Below are 21,691 nucleotides of genomic sequence, written 5' to 3'. Positions count from 1 at the left end.
TTCCTACCCTGCTGGTTACTGATTAGATGGTGCCCACCTGGATTGAGGGTGGGTCTGCCTCTCCCAGCCCACTGACTGAAATGTTCGTCTCCTTTGGTGACACCCTCACAGACACACCCAGGAACAATACTTTGCATCTTTTGGTCCAATCAAGTTGACACTTAATATTAACCATCATAATGTCCAACTCCATTCTTTGCATGTGGGTATCCAGTTGTTACAGCCCCATTTGCTGAAGAGTGTTTTATCCTCATTGAATTATCCTGGCATCCTTGTCAAAAATTATTTCACGATAGGTGTGTGGATTTATTTCTGCTCGCTCGCTTGCTTTCTTTCTTTTAAAAGTATTTGAAGATTTATAGATTTCTTACAGCTGTTGGTTTATAATAATTTATAAACCAACTACTCATGTAGTCCTATAAAATTAACCTTTGATCATTCCGGATGGCTTTTTGGGGGAGAGGTCAACCAGGGATATTACCTGAGGGATTGATGTGACTTGTGATAAAAGAAAAACTTCAGACGTCAACATGATGAAACCCTGTCTCTACTAAAATACAAAAAATTAGCCAGGTGTGGTGGCGGGTACCTGTAATCCCAGCTACTGGGAAGGCTGAGGCATGAGAACTGCTTGAACACAGGAGGTGGAGGTTGTTGTGGTGAGCTGAGATCATGCCACTGCACTCCAGCCTAGGCAACAGAGCGAGACTCCATCAAAATAAATAAACAGAGTTTAATTGAGCCATGAAAGATTCACAAATCAGGCAGCCTTGAGCCAGAGTAGGCTGAAACTCCAGCACAGCCATGTGGTGGAAGATTTGTGGACAGGGATGTTACCCATCAACAGTATTTGCTTTAGACTTCAGAACTTGTCCTTTAATCCTTAACCTCTAGTGATATTGGGGCGATCTGGACTCACTGTAACCTCCACCTCCTGGTTTCAAGCGATTCTTCTGCCTCAGCCTGCCAAGTAGCTGGGATTACAGGTGTGCACCACTGTGCCCAGCTAATTTTTTAGTAGAGATGGGGTTTCTCCATGTCTGTCAGGCTGGTCTCGAACTCCTGACCTGAGGTGATCCACCTGCCTTGGAGTGCTGAGATTACAGGCGTGACACACCACACCAATGTGCTTGTGGATAATTAACATGGTTAAGAGAGTGGTTTTACACATGATAAAATCTTTAGGTTCTGGGGCCGAGAGTAAGCACTATTAACAGGTAATTCCCTTTTGATCTCCCCGAGAGGGCCATCCAGCACAAAGTTTACATTAGCAAACAAATTAAGAGTAGAGACAAAGGGATGTGGGGTAAACAGACTTCACTGGGGAAGCCTCTTATTGTCCCTATCTTTTCCCTACATAATGGACTGGCTGCCTTCACCCTTTTCCAATAAAACCTTTCGGACTTCCAAAAGGTTTGAGACTATATAACTTTACCTAATATTTTGCTAGCCACCCTGAGTGAACCCCAACATAGGGTGGTGATGGTTAGACCTGCCATGCAAAGGGCTGGGTGGACATTCCAAACAGAGGTTAAGAGTCAGGGCGAGATTGGATCAAGATTGGCTTGTTTGGGGAACAGGGAGGAGATGGCTGGGGGTGAGGCAGAGGAAGTACGAGGGCAGTTGCTAAGAGATGAAGTCGAACAGTTGGGAACCAGGAAGCCTCCACACTTGTCACCCCACACATCAACTTTCTGCAATGATGATGTTACTGTATGGAAGGTCTTGACTGTGAGTTGTCAGGGTTCGTGACGTGTTGAATGAAGAATTGAACAAAATCACAAAGCAACAAAAGAGCGGAGTAACAAAAGCCCAGATTTATTGAAGCAAAAGTGTGCTCCACAGAATGGGCGTGGGCTTGAGCAAGTGGCTCAAGAGCCCCAGACTGCAGCGTTTTTTAGGTTTTTTGTTTGTTTGTTTTTGAGATGAAGTCTCACTCTGTTGCCCAGGCTAGAGTGCAAGGGCACAATCTCAACTCACTGCAACCTCCGTCTCCCAGGTTCAAGTGATTCTCCTGCCTCGGCCTCCCAAGTAGCTGTGCCTACAAGCACACACCACCACGCCCAGCTAATTTTTTTTTTTTATATATATATTTAGTGGAGACGGGGTTTCACCATGTTAGCTAGGATGGCCTCAATCTCTTGACCTCATGATCCACCCACCTCTGCCTCCCAAAGTGCTGGGATTATAGGCGTGAGCCACCGTGTCCGGCCGTAAGTGCTCTGTTCTTAGTGTTGGCTTCAACACTCCGACTTTTCCTGACTATCCCTAGCTCCTCATACAACCCAAGTACTCTATAATACCTGTGTCCCCTATAATAACCCACTCTTCACAAACAAACTACCCATAATGAGAGTTGCCAAATAAAATATAGAATGCCCAGCTAAATTTGAATTTCTGATAAGCAGAGAGTAACTACAGTGTTATGCATTTCCTGAAATTAGAATGTAACTGGGCATTGCTTTCCCCCTAAATCTGGTAACCCTATCCCTAAATCCCTTTGCATATTAAGGAATCCCCAGTGCTTCCTAGAGGCTGCTACTGAGTTGGCTTTCTATAATTAGTAACGGAATTAACTTATATAATACCTCAATTCCCTTATAAAACCTCCAGCTTCTCCTTATAGCGCCAGTTCTTCCCAATTACCTCCCAGGCGCTCCCATAGAGGACAAGAATCCACTTTTCCTCTAACTCCCCTGCTTCATGAAACCCCAATTCCCTCTGTAGTCCCATCTGTCCGGTTCACCAGTACTGTCAACATCTGACCGTGCCAGGCTTACAGCAGGAGCTGCAGAATAGCAAATGAGATTAACACCCCAATTTTCCTACTGCATTTCCTTTGAGCATCCCAAGTACCTAGTAACATCGATTCAATGATCTCCCACAAATCTCTTTATTACACAGGAATTCATCAAAACATTCCCTCTCCTTGAAAACATCCCAGTTCTCCTAATATCACCCTAACTCCCCTTACTGCAAACTGATTCCTTCGACACGCTCTCCGTCCCACCAGTTCCCAGGCTGTTAAGTCTAATTTCTCCTGCGAGGTCTCTGATCCCCGTCCCCTTCCAATCCAGGGTTTCTGTGGCAACGCTAACCTTTGAATCTTCCTCCAGCACGCTGAGCGGCTCGTAACCATGGAGACCGAAGCAGGTTTCCCGCCCCTACTCTTCACCCCGAGATGGCAGCCCCGGTGCCCAGACCTTCTGGACAAGGAGAGCCAAGCTCAGCGTGTAACGGGTCCTCCCCACTCCTCTCCCGCCAGCCGACGAAGGAAACCCCCCCCGCCCCCTGCACATGCTCATATGGAGCTCTGGGCCCGTGGATTCTACTGCGCAGGCGCTCACTCTTAGCAAAGGGACTAGGCGCGAAAGTGCTGGTGGCGCTCAGCCTGCTGGGAGTTGCAGTTTTCTGGCTGCTACAGCGGGACAAACGGGTGGTCAGTGGGTGAGCTGGATGCAGGTAGGGACAAGGTTATGGAAGCTGGGATCTTCCTGCAGACGGGATCGTCACCATAGCAACAGAGAAGCATCGTGAAGCGCTAGTTCTGCTAGGCAGCCTGCCATTTTCATTCATTCTTTTTTTTTTTTTAACTCAAAGCTTACTTTGCAACAGGCATTGTTCTAGGGACGGGGGATACAAAGTAAAACAAAATAGAGCTTACATTTTGGCGGGAGGAGATTGACATAACAACGGTGAACAAAGGTTACTGGAAAAAACAGTATGTTGATAAGTAACTGGGCTGCTTTGGGGAAAACGGAAATTCAGGCAATGTTAGAACATTTGTGCACACACTGATTCTTTATCCGCACAAAGCCCTATGAGACAGGTATTATTATGACCCCTAAACTGTAACAGGCTGAACATGATGGTCACATGGCAAGGAAGTAGTGGAGCTGGGATTTGAATCCAAGCAGTCTGGCTTCATACTTGATAAGCTTAACCACAATGTCAAGTTGGCAAATAGCTGTGTGGCATAATTTCAGGTAGTGATAAGTGCTGTGAAGGATAAAACAAAGAAAGGGGCTGGTGTGGCTCTTTAGAGAGATGACTTAAGGATGGCATTTGAGCAGGGGCCTGAGGGATTGATGTGACTTGTGATAAAAGAAAACTTCAGATGAATTAAATTTAAAGAAGTTGAATTGGCTGGGTACGGTGGCTCACGCCTGTAATCCCAGTACTTTGGGAAGCTGAGGAGGGCCGACAGCTTCAAGTCAGGAGTTCAAGAACAGCCTGGTCAACATGTTGTAACCCCGTCTCTACTAAAATACAAAAAATTAGCCGGGTGTGGTGGCAGGTGCCTGTAATCCCAGCTACTGGGAAGGCTGAGACATGAGAATGCTTGAACACAGGAGGCGGAGGTTGTTGTGATGAGCTGAGATCATGCCACTGCACTGCAGCCCAGGCAACAGAGCGAGACTCCATCTCAAAATAAATAAACAGTTTAATTGAGCCATGAAAGATTCACGAATCAGGCAGCCTTGAGCCAGAGTAGCCTGAAACTCCAGCACAGCCATGTGGTGGAACTTTTGTGGACAGAAAAAGGTAGGTGACATACAGAAAACGGAAGTGAGGTACAGAAACAGCTGGATTGATTACAGTTCAGTGTTTGCCTTATTTGAACACAGTTAGACCACTTGGCTACATGTGATTGCCCAAGACAGCAATTGGCACAAGTGTAGGTTCACCTTCGGTTTACACTCACTTGTTATAGTTCACGATGTACAGAAAACCCTTCAGGCAGAACTTAAAATACCTAAGGAGGCAGCTTTAGGCTAAACTTGATTTGATACTTGTGAGCTGGACACGTGAGACATATGGAGAGGGTCAAGGGTCACCAACCTGTAGTTTCCTCTCGCCTTCCTGAAGGGCAAAATACTGTGATTCCTGCAGTTTCCTCCAACAAGAATGTGCTTCTTCATTCTTTTGCTGGCAAACACGTTCTTCAAGGCCCAGTTCTATGAAGAAGCTTCTGTTTGTTTTTATTTTTTAAGACGGAGTTTCGCTCTTGTTACCCAGGCTGGAGTGCAATGGCGCGATCTCGGCTCACCACAACCTCTGCCTCCTGGGTTCAGGCAATTCTCCTGCCTCAGCCTCCTGAGTAGCTGGGATTACAGGCATGCGCCACCATGCCCAGCTGATTTTTTGTATTTTTAGTAGAGGCGGGGTTTCACCATGTTGACCAGGATGGTCTCGATCTCTTGACCTCGTGATCCACCCGCCTCAGCCTCCCAAAGTGCTGGGATTACAGGCGTGAGCCACCGCGCCCGACCCTTTTTTTTTTTTTTTTTTTTAATTTATTTGTATTTGTTTGTTTATGGTCACATACATCTCTTCCTGCTCTGGACTCATCCGATCCATTTGTCACAGCAAAGCTTCTGAAGGAGAGGAGGTGGATATTCCAACGTACATCCTATCAAGCCTCTCTCTGTTTAAAACCTGTTGAAGGCTTCCTATACCTCCCAGGAAAACACTCACCTCATCTTCTATCTTTAAGGGCTTGCTGATCTCATGATCCAAATCTCTCCCTCTCTCACACGCTGACCCATCTACACTGGCCCATCTTCTCTTCTCTTATGGGCTGAGTTGTTTTCCACCCCAGGGCTCTGTGCGTTATCTGATGAATGAATTAACGAATTAAATCAGTTTCCTATCACTAACAAGATAACCCACATCTAAGAATCTAATGATAAAACAGGCATGTGGAGAAGTTTTGGATTTGGTCTGCATTCAATTGCTGTTGTGTTTGACTCCCCAGAATCCCTCCCTCCCGCCTTCCTTCCTTTCTTTCCTTCTTCCTTCATCTTTCTTTTCCTTCTCTTTCTTTCTTTTTACTTTTTTCTTCTCTCTTTTCTTTTTCTTTCTTGTCTTTTTCTTTTCTTTCTTCTTTCTCTCCCTTTTCTTTTGCTTTCTTTTCTTTCTTTCTTTTATCTCTATCTCTTCCTTTCCTTTCATTTCTTTCTTCCCCAGAGTGAGACCCTGTCTCTAAAAAAATATACATATGTATCTTACTGAAGAAGCCCCATGGTTGAGCAGACTCCAGAGACTCAACTTAGGCATGAAAAAAGATCCAGATTGTCTTCATCTCAGCTCTGTCATCCTCAGTGTGGACTTCATTATCACACCATGCCAAAGTCGTCAGCAGCAGGTCTAGGCCTGATCATGTCATGCTAGGTCTTCTTAGGAACAAGAGAACCTTTATTAGAAGCCTCCTAGGCCAGACACGGTGGCTCATGCCGGTCATCCCAGTGGGGCGAGCAGATCGCCTGAGGTCAGGAGTTCGAGACCAGCCTGGCCAAAATGGTGAAACCCCAACTTTGCTGAAAACACAAAAATTAGCCAGGGATGGTGGCACACAGCTGTAATCCCAGCTACTTTGGTAGCTGAGACATGAGAATCACTTGAACCTGGGAGGTTGGAGGTAGCAGTGAGCCGAGATCGTGCCACTGCATTCCAGTCTGGGTAACAGAGCGAGACTCTATCTCAAAAAAAGAAAGAAAGAAAGAAATAGAAAAAAAAAAGCCTCCTAGGTTCAGCACAGTGGCTCACACCTGTAATCCCAGCACTTTGGGAGGCTGTGGCAGGAGGATCGCTTGAGTCAAGAAGTTCAAGGCTAGCCTGAGCAACCCATAGCAAGACCCTGTCTCTACAAAAATAGAAAAATAAGCCTCCCACCTCAACCTGAGCAGACTCGTTGGCCAGGAATGGGTCACATGCCCATTCTGTGGCCAGGACATTTGGCATGAGTCAGTCATTTGAAGGCAGAATTGACTCACGTCGAGAAGTTGCCACTGGGAGGCCCTGGTCCAGATGATGGAGGATGAAGCTTGAGTTGCTGTGGAGATGAATTCACTGTGGCTCCTCTAGCCATCTAGCCCCAGGAGGCCTTGTTGGTAGAAGGAATGAAGGAACGCTGGACCATCTCAACTATTCCCTGGATCTGGGACTCCCACCCAAGCCCAGAAGCCAAGAACTCATCACGGAAACCAAAATAAGATTGTTTTATTCCAATTCTGAAGCACAATAGTCCAAATAATTCCCCTCCCCTGCTGGAGACTCTCCCGACTCCCAGTGCCCTCCCTACTCTCTCTTCAGAAGGCGAAGGTGGTCCAAGTGTCCAGGTCTTGGCGAAACAGCAAAAGCACCCCCGATCCATTTCTTCTCTACCCATCTCCCACACATTTCCTTTGTCTCCTCTCTTTTTTCCTCCCCTTCGTATATCCCGTCCCTTCCTCTCCTGCCCCACCAGCTTTTCCACGTCTTCATTTCTGCCTCTTTGCTTGTCCTCTCTCCTCCATTTCTGGCTACCCCTTCTATCCTTTCTTGCTGACCTCCCCTCCTTCATCTGTCTTCCATACTTTCTCCCTTCCCCCCATCACCCTCTGCACTCCCTAGACTGGCCAGTCTACTCTTGCCAGACACTCCCCCTGTCACTGCTTCCTCACCCTCCCCCCAGCTCTGCCCCTTTCCTTCCTTCTGCCCCGGCCTGACCCTGTCTACACCTCCCATCACACACTTCCTCTCCAGAGGGAAGCCCTCAGAATCCGCCCCGGCCATCAACACCTTCCCCAGCTGTGGTTCCAGGACCTCAGAGACCACCGTCAGCTTGCCCTTGGACCCAGAGAGGCAAACTGCCATGAGGAGGTCCCTGGCTGACCCAGGAGGTGGCCAGGGGGACTGCAGCGGTCTCCTTGGCCTCAGCCCTATTATCTTTGGGATCGAAGAATGCCCCCCGACCCTCCCATTGGAGGGTGGTGGGCAGAGGCATGAAGTGTCAGGGCTCTGGGGCTCTCCCCCAGCAATCCCTGAGCAGGTCCATGTGGAATAAGGCTGCCCCAGTGAGGAGGCGCGCTGCAAAGAGGTGTCTGCAGGGCAGACGGCGGGCGGCGTGGATTGAGCAGCTGCAGCGTGTCAGGGCCCCATCCAGGAAGAAGTCTGAGGTGCCGTCCTTAAGGGCAAAGCCAGCTCCGGTCCAGTGGAAACCCCGGGTCCCATGCTGCCTAGCGAAGGCCAACTCCTCAGCCACCAGGTCTGCCAGCTCTGGCCCGCAGGCTGCTCGGAATTTGGCCAGGGGTTCCCAGTCCACCTCCTCCTCTCCCGGGGGCCGGCAAAGCCTCTTTGGTTCCCTAGGGCTGTCTTCGCCTCCTTCCTGCAGGCACTCACCTGCAGCCAGGTGTTCACTCCTCGCCGCTGCCCATTCTGGGCTGCCTTCCAATACAGTCCCCACCGGGGTACCACACATGACTCCATTCCCCAGCCCGAGACACCGCCCTCCTGCGTCTCCCCACTCCATCCCTCGTCCAGCTCGGCTCTTGGGGCCCACGGACCGGGCTCCCCCTCCATCTCCATTCTCCATGCCCGTGACCCTCGTGTCCCCCAGCTGGACCAGAACGACCTCCTCCAGACCCCTTCTTCTTTTGGCCCCCACCCTCGCTCCCCTGTCTTCTGCCGTCTCCGGCCCTCTCCTCTCATCTTCACACTGGGGGCCCCTTTGGTCTCCGTTCTCAGGGGCCAACTCCAGGGACTTCTCCAAAGGGATCCCCCTCAAGTTTCTGACCTCCAACCCCCTCCCTTTCTCTACGTCCAACTGTGGCCCCTTCCATTCTCTAGTTCTCAGCCCCAGCGCCCTATCATCATGCAGCTTCGCCCCCGTCCAGGGGCTTCCTTCAAGACTCCTGGCCCTCTCATAGTCAAACTGGGTCCCCTTCTGGTTGGTGGTCTCCAGCACCCTACTCCTGCGATCCTCCAACTGGGCCACCCTCCGGGAATACCCTTCCAATCCTCTTAGTGCCTGGTCCTCCAACTGGGCCCCCTTCCAGACATAACCTTCCAGTCCCCAATCTTTCTCACTCTCCAACTGGGGCCCCCTCCAGTCTCTAATCTCTGGCCCTGTCTGGTGCCCTTTCTCCAACTGGGACCCTCTCCAGACAACCCCTTCAAGTCCCCTGGGCTTCTGATTCTCCAACTGGCCCCCTCTCCAGTCTCTGATCTGCAGCGCCCTCCCCTTCTCACCTTCTAACGGAGCCCCGCCCCAGTCTCTGGTTTCCAGTCCTCTGGCCCACTCCTTCTCCATCTGGGCCCCCCTCCAAATACTTCCTTCTTCCGGAACCCCTCCCCAGTCGCCTGTCTCCAGGCCCCTCACCCTCTCGTTCTCCACCTGGGCCCCCCACCGCGGCTCACCCTCCAGCCACAGCCCCCCGCCATCGGGGCCCTCGGGCGCCGCCTCCCCGGCCGCGTCGGCCCACTGCATGGCCACCAGGTCCCGAAGGCACTGAGCCACGCCACGCGAGGGGCTGAGACGGCGCAGCAGTCGCCGGCGGTGGCCTCGCACCAGGGCGCACGCGTCCAGGTCCCGGGCCGCCTCGAAGGCGCGGAAGCGGACCCACATGTCGCGGCGGGGCTCCCAGTTGCGCTCGAAGTAGTCGACGAAGGCGGCCGGGCCGTGGGCGTGCAGCTCGGCCAGCGCCTCGTCGTAGGCGGCGGGCGACGACGCGCCAGCCAGGCGGCACAGGCGCGACCACAGGCCCGGGTCCTCACGGCCAGCGCCGCCCAGCTCCTGCGCCTTACTGAAGAGCATCTCCAGGCCCTGCGCGCGGCAGATCTGCACGCGCGCGCAGGGCAGCAGCTGGCGCACCGCAGGCAGCTGTGCCGCCACCTCCGGCCCGGCGGTGAGGCAGCGCACGCGGCCTTTGACGTCTGGCGCACTCTGCAGCAGCGACGCGAGCGCGAAACGCAGCAGGCTCGGCGTGCCCGGGCGCGCCACGCAACAGGCAGCCTGACGCGCACGGCCCGCGCCGTCCACGCACAGCACGGCCAGCAGATCCAGCGCGCCCTGCAGCCCCGGCAGCCGGTCCACCAGCAGCATACGCGGGAAGCGCCGCAGCAGCGCCCTGGTGCGCGACGTCAGGAAGAACACTGTCTCCACCACCGCCTGGTCCTCCACGAACACCAGCTTCACCTGTGGGCGGGCGCAGGGAGGTAAGGAAAGAGGTCAGAGGATGCTGGGGTCTCCCCGCCCAGCTCCTCGACCTCGGTTTCCCGTTCTGCGGAAATGGGAACTCATTCATTCTTGCCTGCATATGCATTTATTCTTTTGAGCGGCAGGGGGCAGTGCAGGGAAATGGTTAAAAACAGACTCTCGCGGTGACTCACGCCTGTAATCCCAGCATTTTGGGAGACCGAGGCGGGCGGATCACTTGAGGTCAGGAGTTCAAGACCAGCCTGGCCAATATGGTGAAACCCTGCCTTTATTAAAAATACAAAAATTAGGTTGCAATGAGCTAAGATTGTGCCACTGCACTCCAGCCTGGGTGACAGAGTGAGAATCTGTCTCAAAACAAAACAAAACAAAAATTAGCCGGGCCTGGTGGCACACGCCTGTAGTCCCAGGTACTCGGGAGGCTGAGGCAAGTAAATCGCTTGAACTTGGGAGGCAGAGATTACAGTGAGCCAAGATCGCACCACTGCACTCCAGCCTGGTGACAGAGCAAGTCTCCGTCTAAAAAAAAAAAAAAGGTGTCAACAATCTTGCCCATAATTTGGGCACATCCTTTTTGTCTGACCCCCTCCAAAGATCCAGAGAGCAACCCCAGCTCAGGAAGTGTCAGGCACTTTTTACAAAATAATCCTTCCTTTGGAAGACAGCTGGGAAGTACAAAGACCATTTAATTGTTGCTTGATTAGGATTGGGATGAAACTTTTTTTTTTTTGACATGGAGTTTTGCTCTTGTTGCCCAAGCTGGAGTGCAATGGCATGATCCGGCTCACCCCAACTTCCGCCTCTCGGGTTCAAGTGATTCTCCTGCCTCAGCCTCCAGAGTAGCTGGAATAACAGGTATGCGCCACCATGCCCGGCTAATTTTGTATTTTTAGTAGAGACGGGGTTTCTCAATGTTGGTTGGGCTGCTCTTGAACTCCCAACCTCAGGTGATCCGCCTGCCTCAGCCTCCCAAAGTGCTGCGATAACAGGTGTGAGCCACTGCGCCCAGCCGTGGGATGAAAATTTAAAGCTTTTCATTTATTTATTTATTTTGAGAAAGGGTCTCACTTGGTTGTCAAGGCTGGAGTGCAGTGGTGTGATCATAGCATACTGCAGCCTCAAGCTCCTGGGCTCAAGCAACCCTCGTGCCTCAGCCTCCCGAGTAGCTGGGACTACAGATACATGCCACTATGCCTGATTTTTTAAATTTTTTGTAGAGACAGGGGCTCGTTATGTTGGCCAGGCTGGTCTTGAACTCCTGGGCTCAAGTGATCCTCTCGTTTTGGCCTCCCAAAGTGCTGGAATTACAGATGTGAGCCATTACACCTATTGTATTATTAATATTACATATTATAATATGAATTACATATTATAATATTAATATCATATTAGTTATCTATTACATTATATTGTTATATTACTCTTATATTATTAATACATTAATAATATCGAACTCTTTCAGTAGATTTTATAAGTAAAAAAAAGGTGAAACTTCTGTGTAAAAGTGATGGATTGAATACCTCTCTAGTTTCTTTCTTGAACCTCAAGTACGTCTATTTTTTAAATGGTTTAAAAAAACAAAAAAAAAGACAGAGGCAATATGACAGGGACAGGACTTTGGAAACTGGAAAGCAGCCAGACATGCTTATCCCACCCCACCCCACCCCCCAAAAACCCATGAATCCTAAGCCAGCAACTGGGGGATGCTGAGAACCAGTAGCAAAGTCCTCCAAAGGAGCTGGCAACACTAGGCCAGTTTCGCGCAAGGGAAAATAAAAATTAACTGAGGGCTGTTTCAGCAGCAGCTAGACCTCCAAATCCCAATTCCCCTCTCCGGGGACTGAATGCAACTTGCTGACTGAATGCCTGCCAGCTCCCTGCCTCTGCCCTGGTGTGGCTCCCACAGCTGGCAGCCTGCCCTTCACCCCCAGCCAGGAGGTTGGAGGAGTTTTCTCAGGGGGATTTGACCAGTCCCAGAGGACGAACAAAAGACAATGACATCTGGCACTCCCCAACGTATAAAGCAAGATGGAAAACAGCATGTACAGGCTGGGTGCAGTGGCTCATACCTGTAATCCCAGCACTTTGGGAGGCCAAAGTGAGTGGATCACTTGATTGTGATCCAAAACCTCGTCTCTACTAAAAATACAAAAATTAGCCAGGTGTGGTGGTGCATGCCTGTAATCCCGATTACTCAGGAGGCTGAGGCAGGAGAATCACTTGAGCCCAGGAGGCAGAGGTTGTAGTGAGCCAACAGCGTGCCACTGCACTCCAGCCTGGGTGACAGGAGTGAAACCCTGTCTCAAAAAAACAAAACAAAACAGTGTGTACAACAGGCTGCCTTGCAGGGGGTGGGGGGTGGGGAAGACAGAAAGAAATAAAGTTAAAAATACAGACATGCAAATTGGCCTGTATATGTGCAGAGAGGTGCTGTCCAATCCAGAACCCACCAGCCACATTAGGTTGTTTACATTTCAATAAATTACATGAAAATTTCATTCCTCAGTCACACTGGCCTCATTAAGTATTCCATAGCCATGTGTGACCAGTGGCCTCTGTATTGGAGAATGCAGGTAAGAACCACTTTCTTGCTTGCTTTTTGTTTTGTTTTTTGAGACAGAGTCTCACTCTGTTACCTAGGCCAGAGTGCAGTGGCATAATCTCAGCTCACTGCAACCTCCACCTCCCGGGTTCAAGTGATTCTTGTGCCTCGGCCTCCCAAGTAGCTGAGATTAAAGGCACCCACCACCATGTCTGGCTAATTTTGAAGTTTTAGTAGAGACCAGTTTTCTCCATGTTGGCCAAGCTGGTCTTGAACTCCTGACACCAGGTGATCCACCTGCCTCAGAGTCCCAAAGTGCTGGGATTACAGGCGCAAGTCACCATGCCCAGCCTGGATAAGGACCATTTCTATCATTGTAGAAAGTTCCACTGGGCAGTGCTGGTCCATAGGACAGAAAGCCAGATAAGATTTATAAGCCACTGATAACTCTGGGGTCGGGGCAGAGGGGACCTGGGGGACAGGAGGTGACAAGACTTTTCGCCACATACGCTTTTTAGAACCAGGTGAATATATGACATATTCAAAAAGTAAATATTTAAATGTTGCTTCACTCTCTGTCTCTCCTAGAACTTCTTTTTTTTGAGACAGAGTCTCGCTGTGTCACCCAGGCTGCAGTGCAGTGGTACGATCTTGGCTCACTACAACCTTTGCCTCCCAGGTTCAAGCGGTTCTTCGGCCTCAGCCTCTTGAGTAGCTGGGACTACAGGCGCACACCACCACGCCTGGCTAATTTTTGTATTTTTAGTAGAGAAGGGGTTTACCATATTGGCCAGGCTGGTCTCAAACTCCTGACCTCGTGATCCGCCCGCCTCGGCCTCTCAAAGTGCTGAGATTACAGGCATGAGCCACCACACCCGGCCTTCCTCCTTTCTTTTAATGGTATTAAGGCAGGCCAAAACACAGACCCAGGAGCCAACCTTGGTTGAGCCTAGATTCCAAGACAGTCTTCAAAATGAAAAGTCAATCCCTTTCCAGGGAAGGCTCTAATTTATGAATGAGCTGCTTTGCATAGGAGCAATCCTACAGAGGGTGGTTCCAGGGACGAACAGCTGAGGCTTATGTATGTAATGGTGGGCAGTGGGTGAGAGTTACTAGGTCAGCAAGGACCAGCAGAGTAGGAAGTACATGTGTGTGTGTCCCCACGGTGAAGACCATGGGTCTGGATCCAGGCTGTGTGGGTCCGAAGCCCAGCTCTGTCACTAAATAGCTGTGTGACTTTGAGCCAGTTACTTGACTTCTCTTTGCTTCGGTTTTCTTGTCTGTAAAACGGTGATGAGAATGGTGGTCTGTTTCCTTATCGGGCTCTGGTGAGACTGAAATGAGTTATAGTACGGAAAGCACTTAGGGTAGTGCCTGGCATATAGTAAGTGCTTGATAAACATTAGCTAAAATTATTATTGACATTATGTCGGGACAGAGGACTGGGCTTGGGCTGGTAGCTTGAATCAGGGTTTCTTCTTTTTGATTTTTTTTGTTGTTGTTGAGACGGAGTCTTACTCTGTTGCCAGGCTGGAGTACAGTGGCGTGATCTCAGCTCTGTGCAACCTCCACCTCCCAGGTTCAAGTGATTCTACTGCCTCAGCCTACTGAATAGCTGGGACTACAGGGGCGTGCCACCATGCCCAGCATTTTCTTTTTTTTTTTTTTGGTATTTTAATAGAGACAGGGTTTCACCATGTTGGCCAGGATGGTCTTGATCTCCTGATCTCATGATCCCCCTACCTCTGCCTCCCAAAGTGCTGGGATTACAGGCGTGAGCCACTGTGCCTGGCCTCTCCTTTATAATACTCATCGCTCCGTCACATTACAGGACATGGCGCTTTCCCTTCTTCTAATTCTCCATGTGGGTGGTGGGTTCAGGTGTGTTCTCCCCTTGTGAACACTCATCAAACTAAATACTTATTATTTGTGCATTTTCTATTTGTGCAGTTCAATTTTTAAATAAAAATATAAATAGGCCAGGCATGGTAGCTCATACCTGTAACCCCAGCACTTTGGGAAGCCAAAGCAGGAGGACTGCTTGAGTTCAGGAGTTCAAGACCAGCCTGGGCAACATAGGCAGACCCCCCGCAACATCTCTGCAAAAACTAAAAACCTGGCTGGGTGTGATGTGCACACCTGTTGTCCCAGCTACTTGGGAGAATGAGGTGGGAGGACTGATTGAGCCTGGGACGTTGAGGGTGCAGTGAGCCGTGACTGCACCACTGCACTCAGCCTGGGTGACACTGAGGTCTCAAAAAAAAAAAGAATTAAAAAAAAAACACGTACATAGCGCTTGGCATCCCTGCGGCTCCTCTCTTTGCTAGCACTCAGTCCCTAGTGACGTTAGATCATATTTGCATGTATTTGGCGGTTGTTGGCTTCTCCCGCTCGAACTGCAAGGTGGTTCTAGCAGTTACCTCTGCAAGGTAGCCAAGAGCCATAAGTAACTATTTAAATTTCAATTAATTAAAATAAATTCAGTTCCTCAGTGTACTGGCCACATTTCAAGGGCTCAATAGCCACGTGTGGCTGGGAGCTATCATCCTGAGCAGTGCAGAAACACAGAACGTTTCCTTCAAGGAGGAAAGTTCTATTGGATAGCTACACTAGAAGGTGAGAGCGCCGCTGACAGAGACCATGTGTGTCTGTTTTGCTGCTGCGTCCCCAGTGCCTCGGTACTTACTCATTGAATGAATGAACAGATGAATGGAGGAAAGGAGTGAAGGGATGGGAGGGCGGATGAAGGAATGAATGAACCACGACTCTTCAGCGTGGCTCTCCCCTGCCCCCCCTCCTGCCTATCCCGAGACCCCACCTTGGCCTCGGGGTCGGTGCGGAAGAGGCCCTCAAGCACGTGCAGGGCGTCCAGGACCCCGTGGTCGCGGCCTTTGCAGTAGGAGAGCAGGCGGCGCACGTCGGCTGGGGCCACGAACTGCTTGGAGATCTTGTTGGTGGTGCGCACTGGCAGGCAGGCGTTGGCCAGCAGGTGGCCCGGGCGGAAGTAGTAGGCAAACTCCAGCGGGCAGGCCGGGTGCGAGTGGGTCAGCTGGCACTCCGTCACCACGAGGCGGTCCCGCAGCGGGCTCAGCTTGACGATGATGAAGGCGGGGCAGCCGGGCTGGGGACGCCTGTGGGAGAAAGGACCGCCACTGTGGTCACGTCACTCTGCTGCCCTCTTCTTCCTTTCCACTCTCCTTTTTTTTTTTAACTTAAGAATTTAATTTTCAGGCATAGAGGAGTAGAGGGCCTTAAGAAAATGCCAGCTGTGTGACCTTGGGCAAGTAAATTCAAGTCTCTGTGCCTCAGTTTCCTCATAGGTTAAAAGGGAGGTCCCACTCATCATACCTTCCTCATAGAATTGTTATGTGCATGAAAAGTTAATACAGGTAAAGCCTGGCCTCTGGAGGTGGTTCAGTAAATATGTGATGACTCGATGACTGAATCCCATGATGTAATCTACAAACCCTGGCACACCTACCCTGGGATATGGTCTTCATTCCATCGAAAACATCCAGCACCAAGTCCTACCCGTCCACTTTTTTTGCATTTCCACAATGTTCTTTCCTCTTTTCATAAAACATTCCTCTCCCTTTTCACCTAGTCATCTCCTACTCATCCTTCAGGTCTCACAGCCAGCATCACCTCCTCCAGGAAGTCTTCCCTGACCATATCCAGGTTAGGGCAGGGTCCATCATATGTAGGGATCTGTATTTATTTCCATCTGTAATGTACACTCCCCACAGATAGCTGAGCATCTAAAACAAACACCTTGCACATTGCAGGAGCTCCCAAAAATCTCTTGGATGAAGGGACAGATAGGCTGGTGCCCAGAATCAACACATCTTTAGGGTACCTATGACACATTCGACCCTCACACAGAGGATTGAATGATTGAAATAAAGATGAGGGGAAGAGAGAGAAAGAGAAAGTGAGAAAGAAAGGCAGGAGGGTAGTAATTAAAGGCATGGGCTTAGTAACCAGAATGAGGGTCCAGATCCTGGTTTTCCCGCTTAGCGGCTGTGTTATCCTGGGAACAATCGTTAAGCATTCTGTGCCTCAGTTTTCCTACCTGGAAAGTGGGGCTAATAGTAATACTGTCTCTCAGGCTTGTCAAGAGGGCTAAATAAGAGAATTAAATTGTGTAAAGTAGTTAGAAAAGGGGCTAGTGCATAGTAAACAATGCAGAAATAGTAGCTGCTATTTTCTTTCTTTTCCTTTTTTTTGAGATGGAGTCTTACTCTGTTGCCTAGGCTGGAGAGCAACTGCAACCTCCGCCTCCTGGGTTCAAGCGATTCTGCCTCAGCCTCCTAAGTAGCTGGGATTACAGGCACATGCCACCACACCCGGCTCATTGTTCTATTTTTAGTAGGGATGGGGTTTCACCATGTTGGCCAGGCTGGTCTCGAACTTCTGACCTCGTGATCCGCCTGCCTCGGCCTCCCAAAGTGCTGGGATTACAGGTGTGAGCCACCGCGCCCGGCCAATTTTCAAAACTTTTTTTGAAGGACCCGTTGCTTTGCTTTGTTTTGCCTTCCACTTACCCATTTATTTGTTTTTTTTTTTTTTTTTTTTTTTTTTGAGACAGAGTCTCACTCTGTCGCCCAGGCTGGAGTGCAGTGGCACAATCTCAGCTCACTGCAACCTCTGCCTCCTGGGTTCAAGTGATTCTCCTGTGTCAGCCTCCCAAGTAGCTGGGACCACAGGCACCTGCCACACGCCTGGCTAATTTTTGTATTTTTAGTAGAGATGGGGTTTCACAAAGTTGGCCAGGCTGGTCTCAAACTCCTGACCTCAAGTGATCCGACCACCTCGGCCTCCCAAAGTGCTGGGATTACAGGTGTGAGCCACCATGTCTGGCTACCCATTTAGTCTTGATCTTTCAGGTTTTCAAGATCTTTGTGTTCTCAGAGGCTGGTGTGTATTGAGAAAGGCTGTGCAGTTCTGTTCAGGGAGGGAAGTGATGAGAGAAAGGACGGGGGAGGAACTGGAGCTGGAGAGTTGAGGCTGCAGGAGTGGTGGCTTGGAGAGTGTCACTGTGCAACCTCTGGAAAGGGGGAAGGAGTGGCCAGGAAGAATGCTCGTGTTTGTGTCCCCTGCGCCCTAAGCCCCAGCCTCCTGCTTAGCATCCCTTCTCTCTCTCCCCAGATCGTTTCCCACACAGCCCCACAGGGATCTTCCTCCACCCAGAACTCACCCTATTCACAGCCTTCTAGGGCTCCCCACCACCCAGCAAATAAATCCCCAATCCCTGGACTCAGCCCTGCCAGGTCCAGGCCTGGACATCACTCCAGCCTCATTTCCAGCCTTTCCTTACACACTAATTTCTCCAGCCTGACCTGGGCTCCTGGGCTGTCCCTGGGCTGTGACACTGGAGAGGCCCTGCTTTGAGCAGCTGGGGAGAGTGGGGGATCCAGATATGATGGGTCCAAGACAGCGTTCCTCAATGGGCTTATCAACCACCGGCTCCCCCACTCCCCATCCAGGGACCATCTCATCATCTACCCAGTCCCAGGGGTGTACCCAGGGCACTGTCCTTGTGCATCCACAGCCCTGTCTCTCCTGCTCCTTGGCTGTCTCTGATTAGAACACTCGGGACAGTACCTACACAAAGTACCTAGTACCTTGTGTGTGTGTGTTAGGTCAAATACTATACATACACAAACATAGCAACAGAATTCTTCAAGGTTCTGCTTACTGGTTACCTCTTCCAGGAAGCCTTCCGGAACCACCCAGCATGCTCTCAGGTGGAGCTGGCCACTCCCTTTGTATCCTCCTCTCATCTCCCCCTCAATCTCACTCCGACTATGGGCCACTATCTGCTTTTTTTTTTTTTTTTTTGGTATTTGTCTCCCCCATTAAGTTCTGAGCTATTCAAGGGCAAGATCAGCTTTGGCTTCCGAATGTCCAGTGAAGAGCATGCACATAGTGGATGCTCAGTAAGTATTTGCCACATTGAATTGGGTTCTGTTCACGGGTTTCAGGTGAGGCCTGAGCTTCCTGCGAGCTCTAACGTTCTAGGTTTGTGGGTGACGTGTGTGTTTGATGCTGTTCCACTTTCAGATCTCTGAGTCTCTGTTTCTAGAACAAGCTGTGAGAAGAAAAGTTGCTAGAACAGTCATCTCACAATACACGTTTAACTACGGGGGAAAGGAGCTGTTACAGCATGCTTACTCTGTGCTGGACGCCGTTCTGAATTATTTACCTATGAGATAGATACTGTTATGTCCCCCATTTTCCACAGGAGGAAACTGAGGCCACAGAGAGGTGGGGTCACTCACTCAGCAGCATCCACAGTGCAGTGACCCAGAGTCCATGCTCTTGAATCCTGTAACAGCTCTCACTTAACCAGCCACCCCATGTTCCAGGCACCAGGGGTAAGTGTCTTTCTCCTGCATGATTTCACCGGCATTCTCGTAATGGCCCTGGGAAGCGGGTATCATGATAACCCCATTTCAGAGATGAGAAAACTGAGGCTTGGCGATGTGAAGTCCATTGCCCAAAGACACCCATCCAGGAAGCGGTGGAGCTTGTCTCAGGCAGCCTGAAGGCAGAGCCTGTGTTCTTAAGTGCTCTGCACTTGTCTACAGCGCCCCAGCCTAGAGTCTCAAACTCACACACCTGCTGGGGCCAGGCAGGCAAAACAAGGAAATGACAGTGGCAGGCATGAGGCAGCAGAGAGTGGCAGGGTCTGGGGCAAACCTGGGCAGCAAAGCCCTATCCAAGAGGGGTGCCTGTCTGCCAATGGAAACACGGGCTCACCTCTTCCGGTGTTCCAATGGCAGCTAGAAACCTAACGTTGTGTGGGGAATAATCCCTGTTTAAAATTGGAGTCAGGCCGGGTGCTGTGAGGTGGCTCATGCCTGTAATCCCAGCACTTTGGGAGGCCAAGGCAGATGGATCATGAGGTCAGGAGTTCAAGAGCAGCCTGGCAACATGGTGAAACCCCTTCTCTACTAAAAATATAAAAATTAACCAGGTGTGGTGGTGCACGCCTGTAATCCCAGCTACTTGGGAGGCTGAGGCAGGAGAATTGCTTGAGCCCAGGAGGCAGAGGTTGCAGTGAGCCGAGATCGCACCACTGCACTCCAGCGTGGAAACAGACTGAGGCTCATGGGCTGACCTGGGCTCATGGGCTGTCCCTGGACTGTGACACTGGAGAGACTCTGCTTTGAGCAGTTGCAGAGAGTTTCTTTTATCTGTCTCAAATAAAATAAAATAAAATTGGGGTCAATTTGGCTGGGCGCAGTGGCTCATGCCTGTAATCCCAGCACTTTGGTAGGCAAGGCGGGGGGGAATCACCTGAGGTCAAGAGTTCGAGACCAGCCTGGCCAACATGGTGAAACCCTGTCTCTACAAAAATACAAAAATTAGCTGGGCATGATGGCGGGTGCCTGTAGTCCTAGCTACTTGGGAGGCTGAGGCAGGAGAATCGCTTGAACCTGGGAGGGGGAGTTGCAGTGAGCCCAGATACCACCATTGCACTCCAGCCTGGGCGACAGAGTAAGACTCCCTCTCAAAAAAAAAAAAAAAAGTCTGTAAGTCGGGGCCTACACCTTTTCTTGGTCAGTGAGTGCCTTTGTCTCTCCAGCTCCTCTTCTCTCTCTCAGTACACGTCCCTCCTTGACTCCCGCCTCTTTGCAAGGTGCATCTGGCTGTCTCAGTCCACTTCTCTCCGTCTGCATCTCTGAGTGTTCTCTGCCCATCTCCCACCGGCCCCCGCCCTCCTCCTGTGCCCCCATCCCCGCCCCAGCAGTATGGTGGCTCAGGTTCACGCACCCCACGGCGGGCCGGCTGGGCGCACGCACATCCTTGCACACGAGCCGCACGTAGCTGTACTTGAGCACGTCGATGAGCGTGTAGAGCGGGGGCGCGCTGGCCCAGCGGCAGCGCGCCAGGTGCATGGAGTTCTTGACGAAGAAGAGCGCCAGCCGCTGCTGGCACCACGCGTCGAAGAAGCGGCTGAACTCTGCCCACGAGAAGAAAGCCCGCTCCCGCAGCTCCTGCTCCTCCTGCCCCGCCGCCGCCGTTCCGGGTGGGGGCTCCGGCTGCTCCATCCTGGGGGCCTGCGTGGAGGAGGGGAGAACAGGTGGCTATCAGACCCATCCCCAACCGGGGTATCTCATCTACTCCATCCTCGGCCTGCCCTGTGGGTGCTGGTGCCTCTATCAAGGTGGGTAGTGCGGGGGTCGGACATGCCCGTTTTTCTCTTCAAATATATAGATATAAACCTGCAACCTTTCTTTGGCCTCCTCCCACAGCCTTATCCCTGGTTCACTTGGAGCCTGTCATCTTGATTCCTAATTCCACTTCGTCTCCTCCTCCACAGATGTGACCCTTAGGTACAGTTGGAATCCCTTCTCCCAAAATACGACCCTTAAGCTCAGCCGTGGACACCCTGTGTTCTCAAACTCCAGCTAAAACCTTCTCCCCTTCCAGCCAGGTCTCTCGCCCAAGGGTAACCTCTAGTGCTCGTATTCATCTGGAACTCCCCCTTCCATGCGTCAACAGTTGACTGTGACCCCTCCAAAGATGCTCCATCTCCAGATGTGCTCCCACATGCATGCCACGGACCCGGGACCCAGTCACATGCTTCATGCACCTGTGGCTCCGCACTCCCCAGATGTGTCTCTGGTGTGCAGCTGTTGCCCCTCCCCCGATATGACCCTGTAGCTCGCCACAAGCAGCTGTGGCTAAGACTTCCCTGAGGGGCTCCCATCTCCAGATATGCTCGCCACATGCAGTGATCGATGCGTCGCCTACAGGTGTGTGCCCCACTTGTGGCTAGTTCTCCTCGGAAGTGTCACCAATATTCACCTGTGGTCCCCGGCTCCTCAGCTGCGGACCCCAGTCCAGATGTGGGCCCTTCCTCCCAGCTACACCCACCATCCCCCACAATATGCATCTTCGTTCTAGACAAGGCCCCTCGTCCTCGGATGGGCTCCTTCACCCCAGATGCTCCCCCCACGTCCAGCTGCGCGTCTTCCCTTGAGCAGCCCCATCCAGCCCGCTCCCGCCGCTCCTACTCCCCGTCCCGCCTGCTGCGGCCCCTTCTAGCCCCGCCGCCCACCTAGCTGTGCCTCTCCCCTCCCCAAGATGTGCACCCTTCCCGCCTCTCCCCACTCACCTACCCGCCCCGGAGCGGCGTCCACCTCCCACAATACCCCGCG

At 51.2% G+C, this 21,691-nt stretch overlaps 1 protein-coding gene across 2 annotated transcripts; it reads right to left on the bottom strand.

Annotated features, from left to right (window-relative positions):
* Positions 1–6,984: 6,984 nt before the first annotated feature.
* On the bottom strand, positions 6,985–21,683 carry ZSWIM9 (zinc finger SWIM-type containing 9). 2 transcript variants are annotated; one of them, XM_012446722.3, is made up of 4 exons: positions 21,649–21,683; positions 20,301–20,587; positions 15,340–15,652; positions 6,985–9,958 (listed from the first exon to the last, which is right to left on the bottom strand). In XM_012446722.3, the coding sequence occupies exons 2-4, from the start codon at positions 20,576–20,578 to the stop codon at positions 7,775–7,777; spliced, it is 2,775 nt and encodes a 924-aa protein (XP_012302145.2). In that variant the 5' UTR covers positions 20,579–20,587; positions 21,649–21,683; the 3' UTR covers positions 6,985–7,774. The 2 variants fall into 2 exon arrangements, with proteins under 2 accessions (XP_012302145.2, XP_012302144.2); XM_012446721.2 differs by lacking the exon at positions 21,649–21,683 and adding an exon at positions 21,339–21,513 and having other exon boundaries at positions 7,505–9,958.
* Positions 21,684–21,691: the final 8 nt, after the last annotated feature.

Source organism: Aotus nancymaae, unplaced genomic scaffold, assembly GCF_030222135.1.
Source record: "Aotus nancymaae isolate 86718 unplaced genomic scaffold, 86718_ANA_hifiasm-v0.15.2.pri h1tg000028l, whole genome shotgun sequence".
In the NCBI taxonomy this organism is placed as follows: domain Eukaryota; kingdom Metazoa; phylum Chordata; class Mammalia; order Primates; family Aotidae; genus Aotus; species Aotus nancymaae.
This window is presented reverse-complemented; position numbering and strand designations above follow the sequence as displayed.

Excerpts from the sequence above, each read along its gene's own strand:
- ZSWIM9 (XM_012446721.2), bottom strand. The coding sequence starts at position 21,410 with ATGGTGGGTGTAGCTGGGAGGAAGGGCCCACATCTGGACTGGGGTCCG. Across the intron at positions 20,588-21,338 it reads TGAGGAGCCGGGGACCACAG|GCCCCCAGGATGGAGCAGCC; the intron begins GTGAATATTGGT and ends TCCTCCACGCAG. Across the intron at positions 9,959-15,339 it reads GCACCGACCCCGAGGCCAAG|GTGAAGCTGGTGTTCGTGGA; the intron begins GTGGGGTCTCGG and ends GCCCGCCCACAG.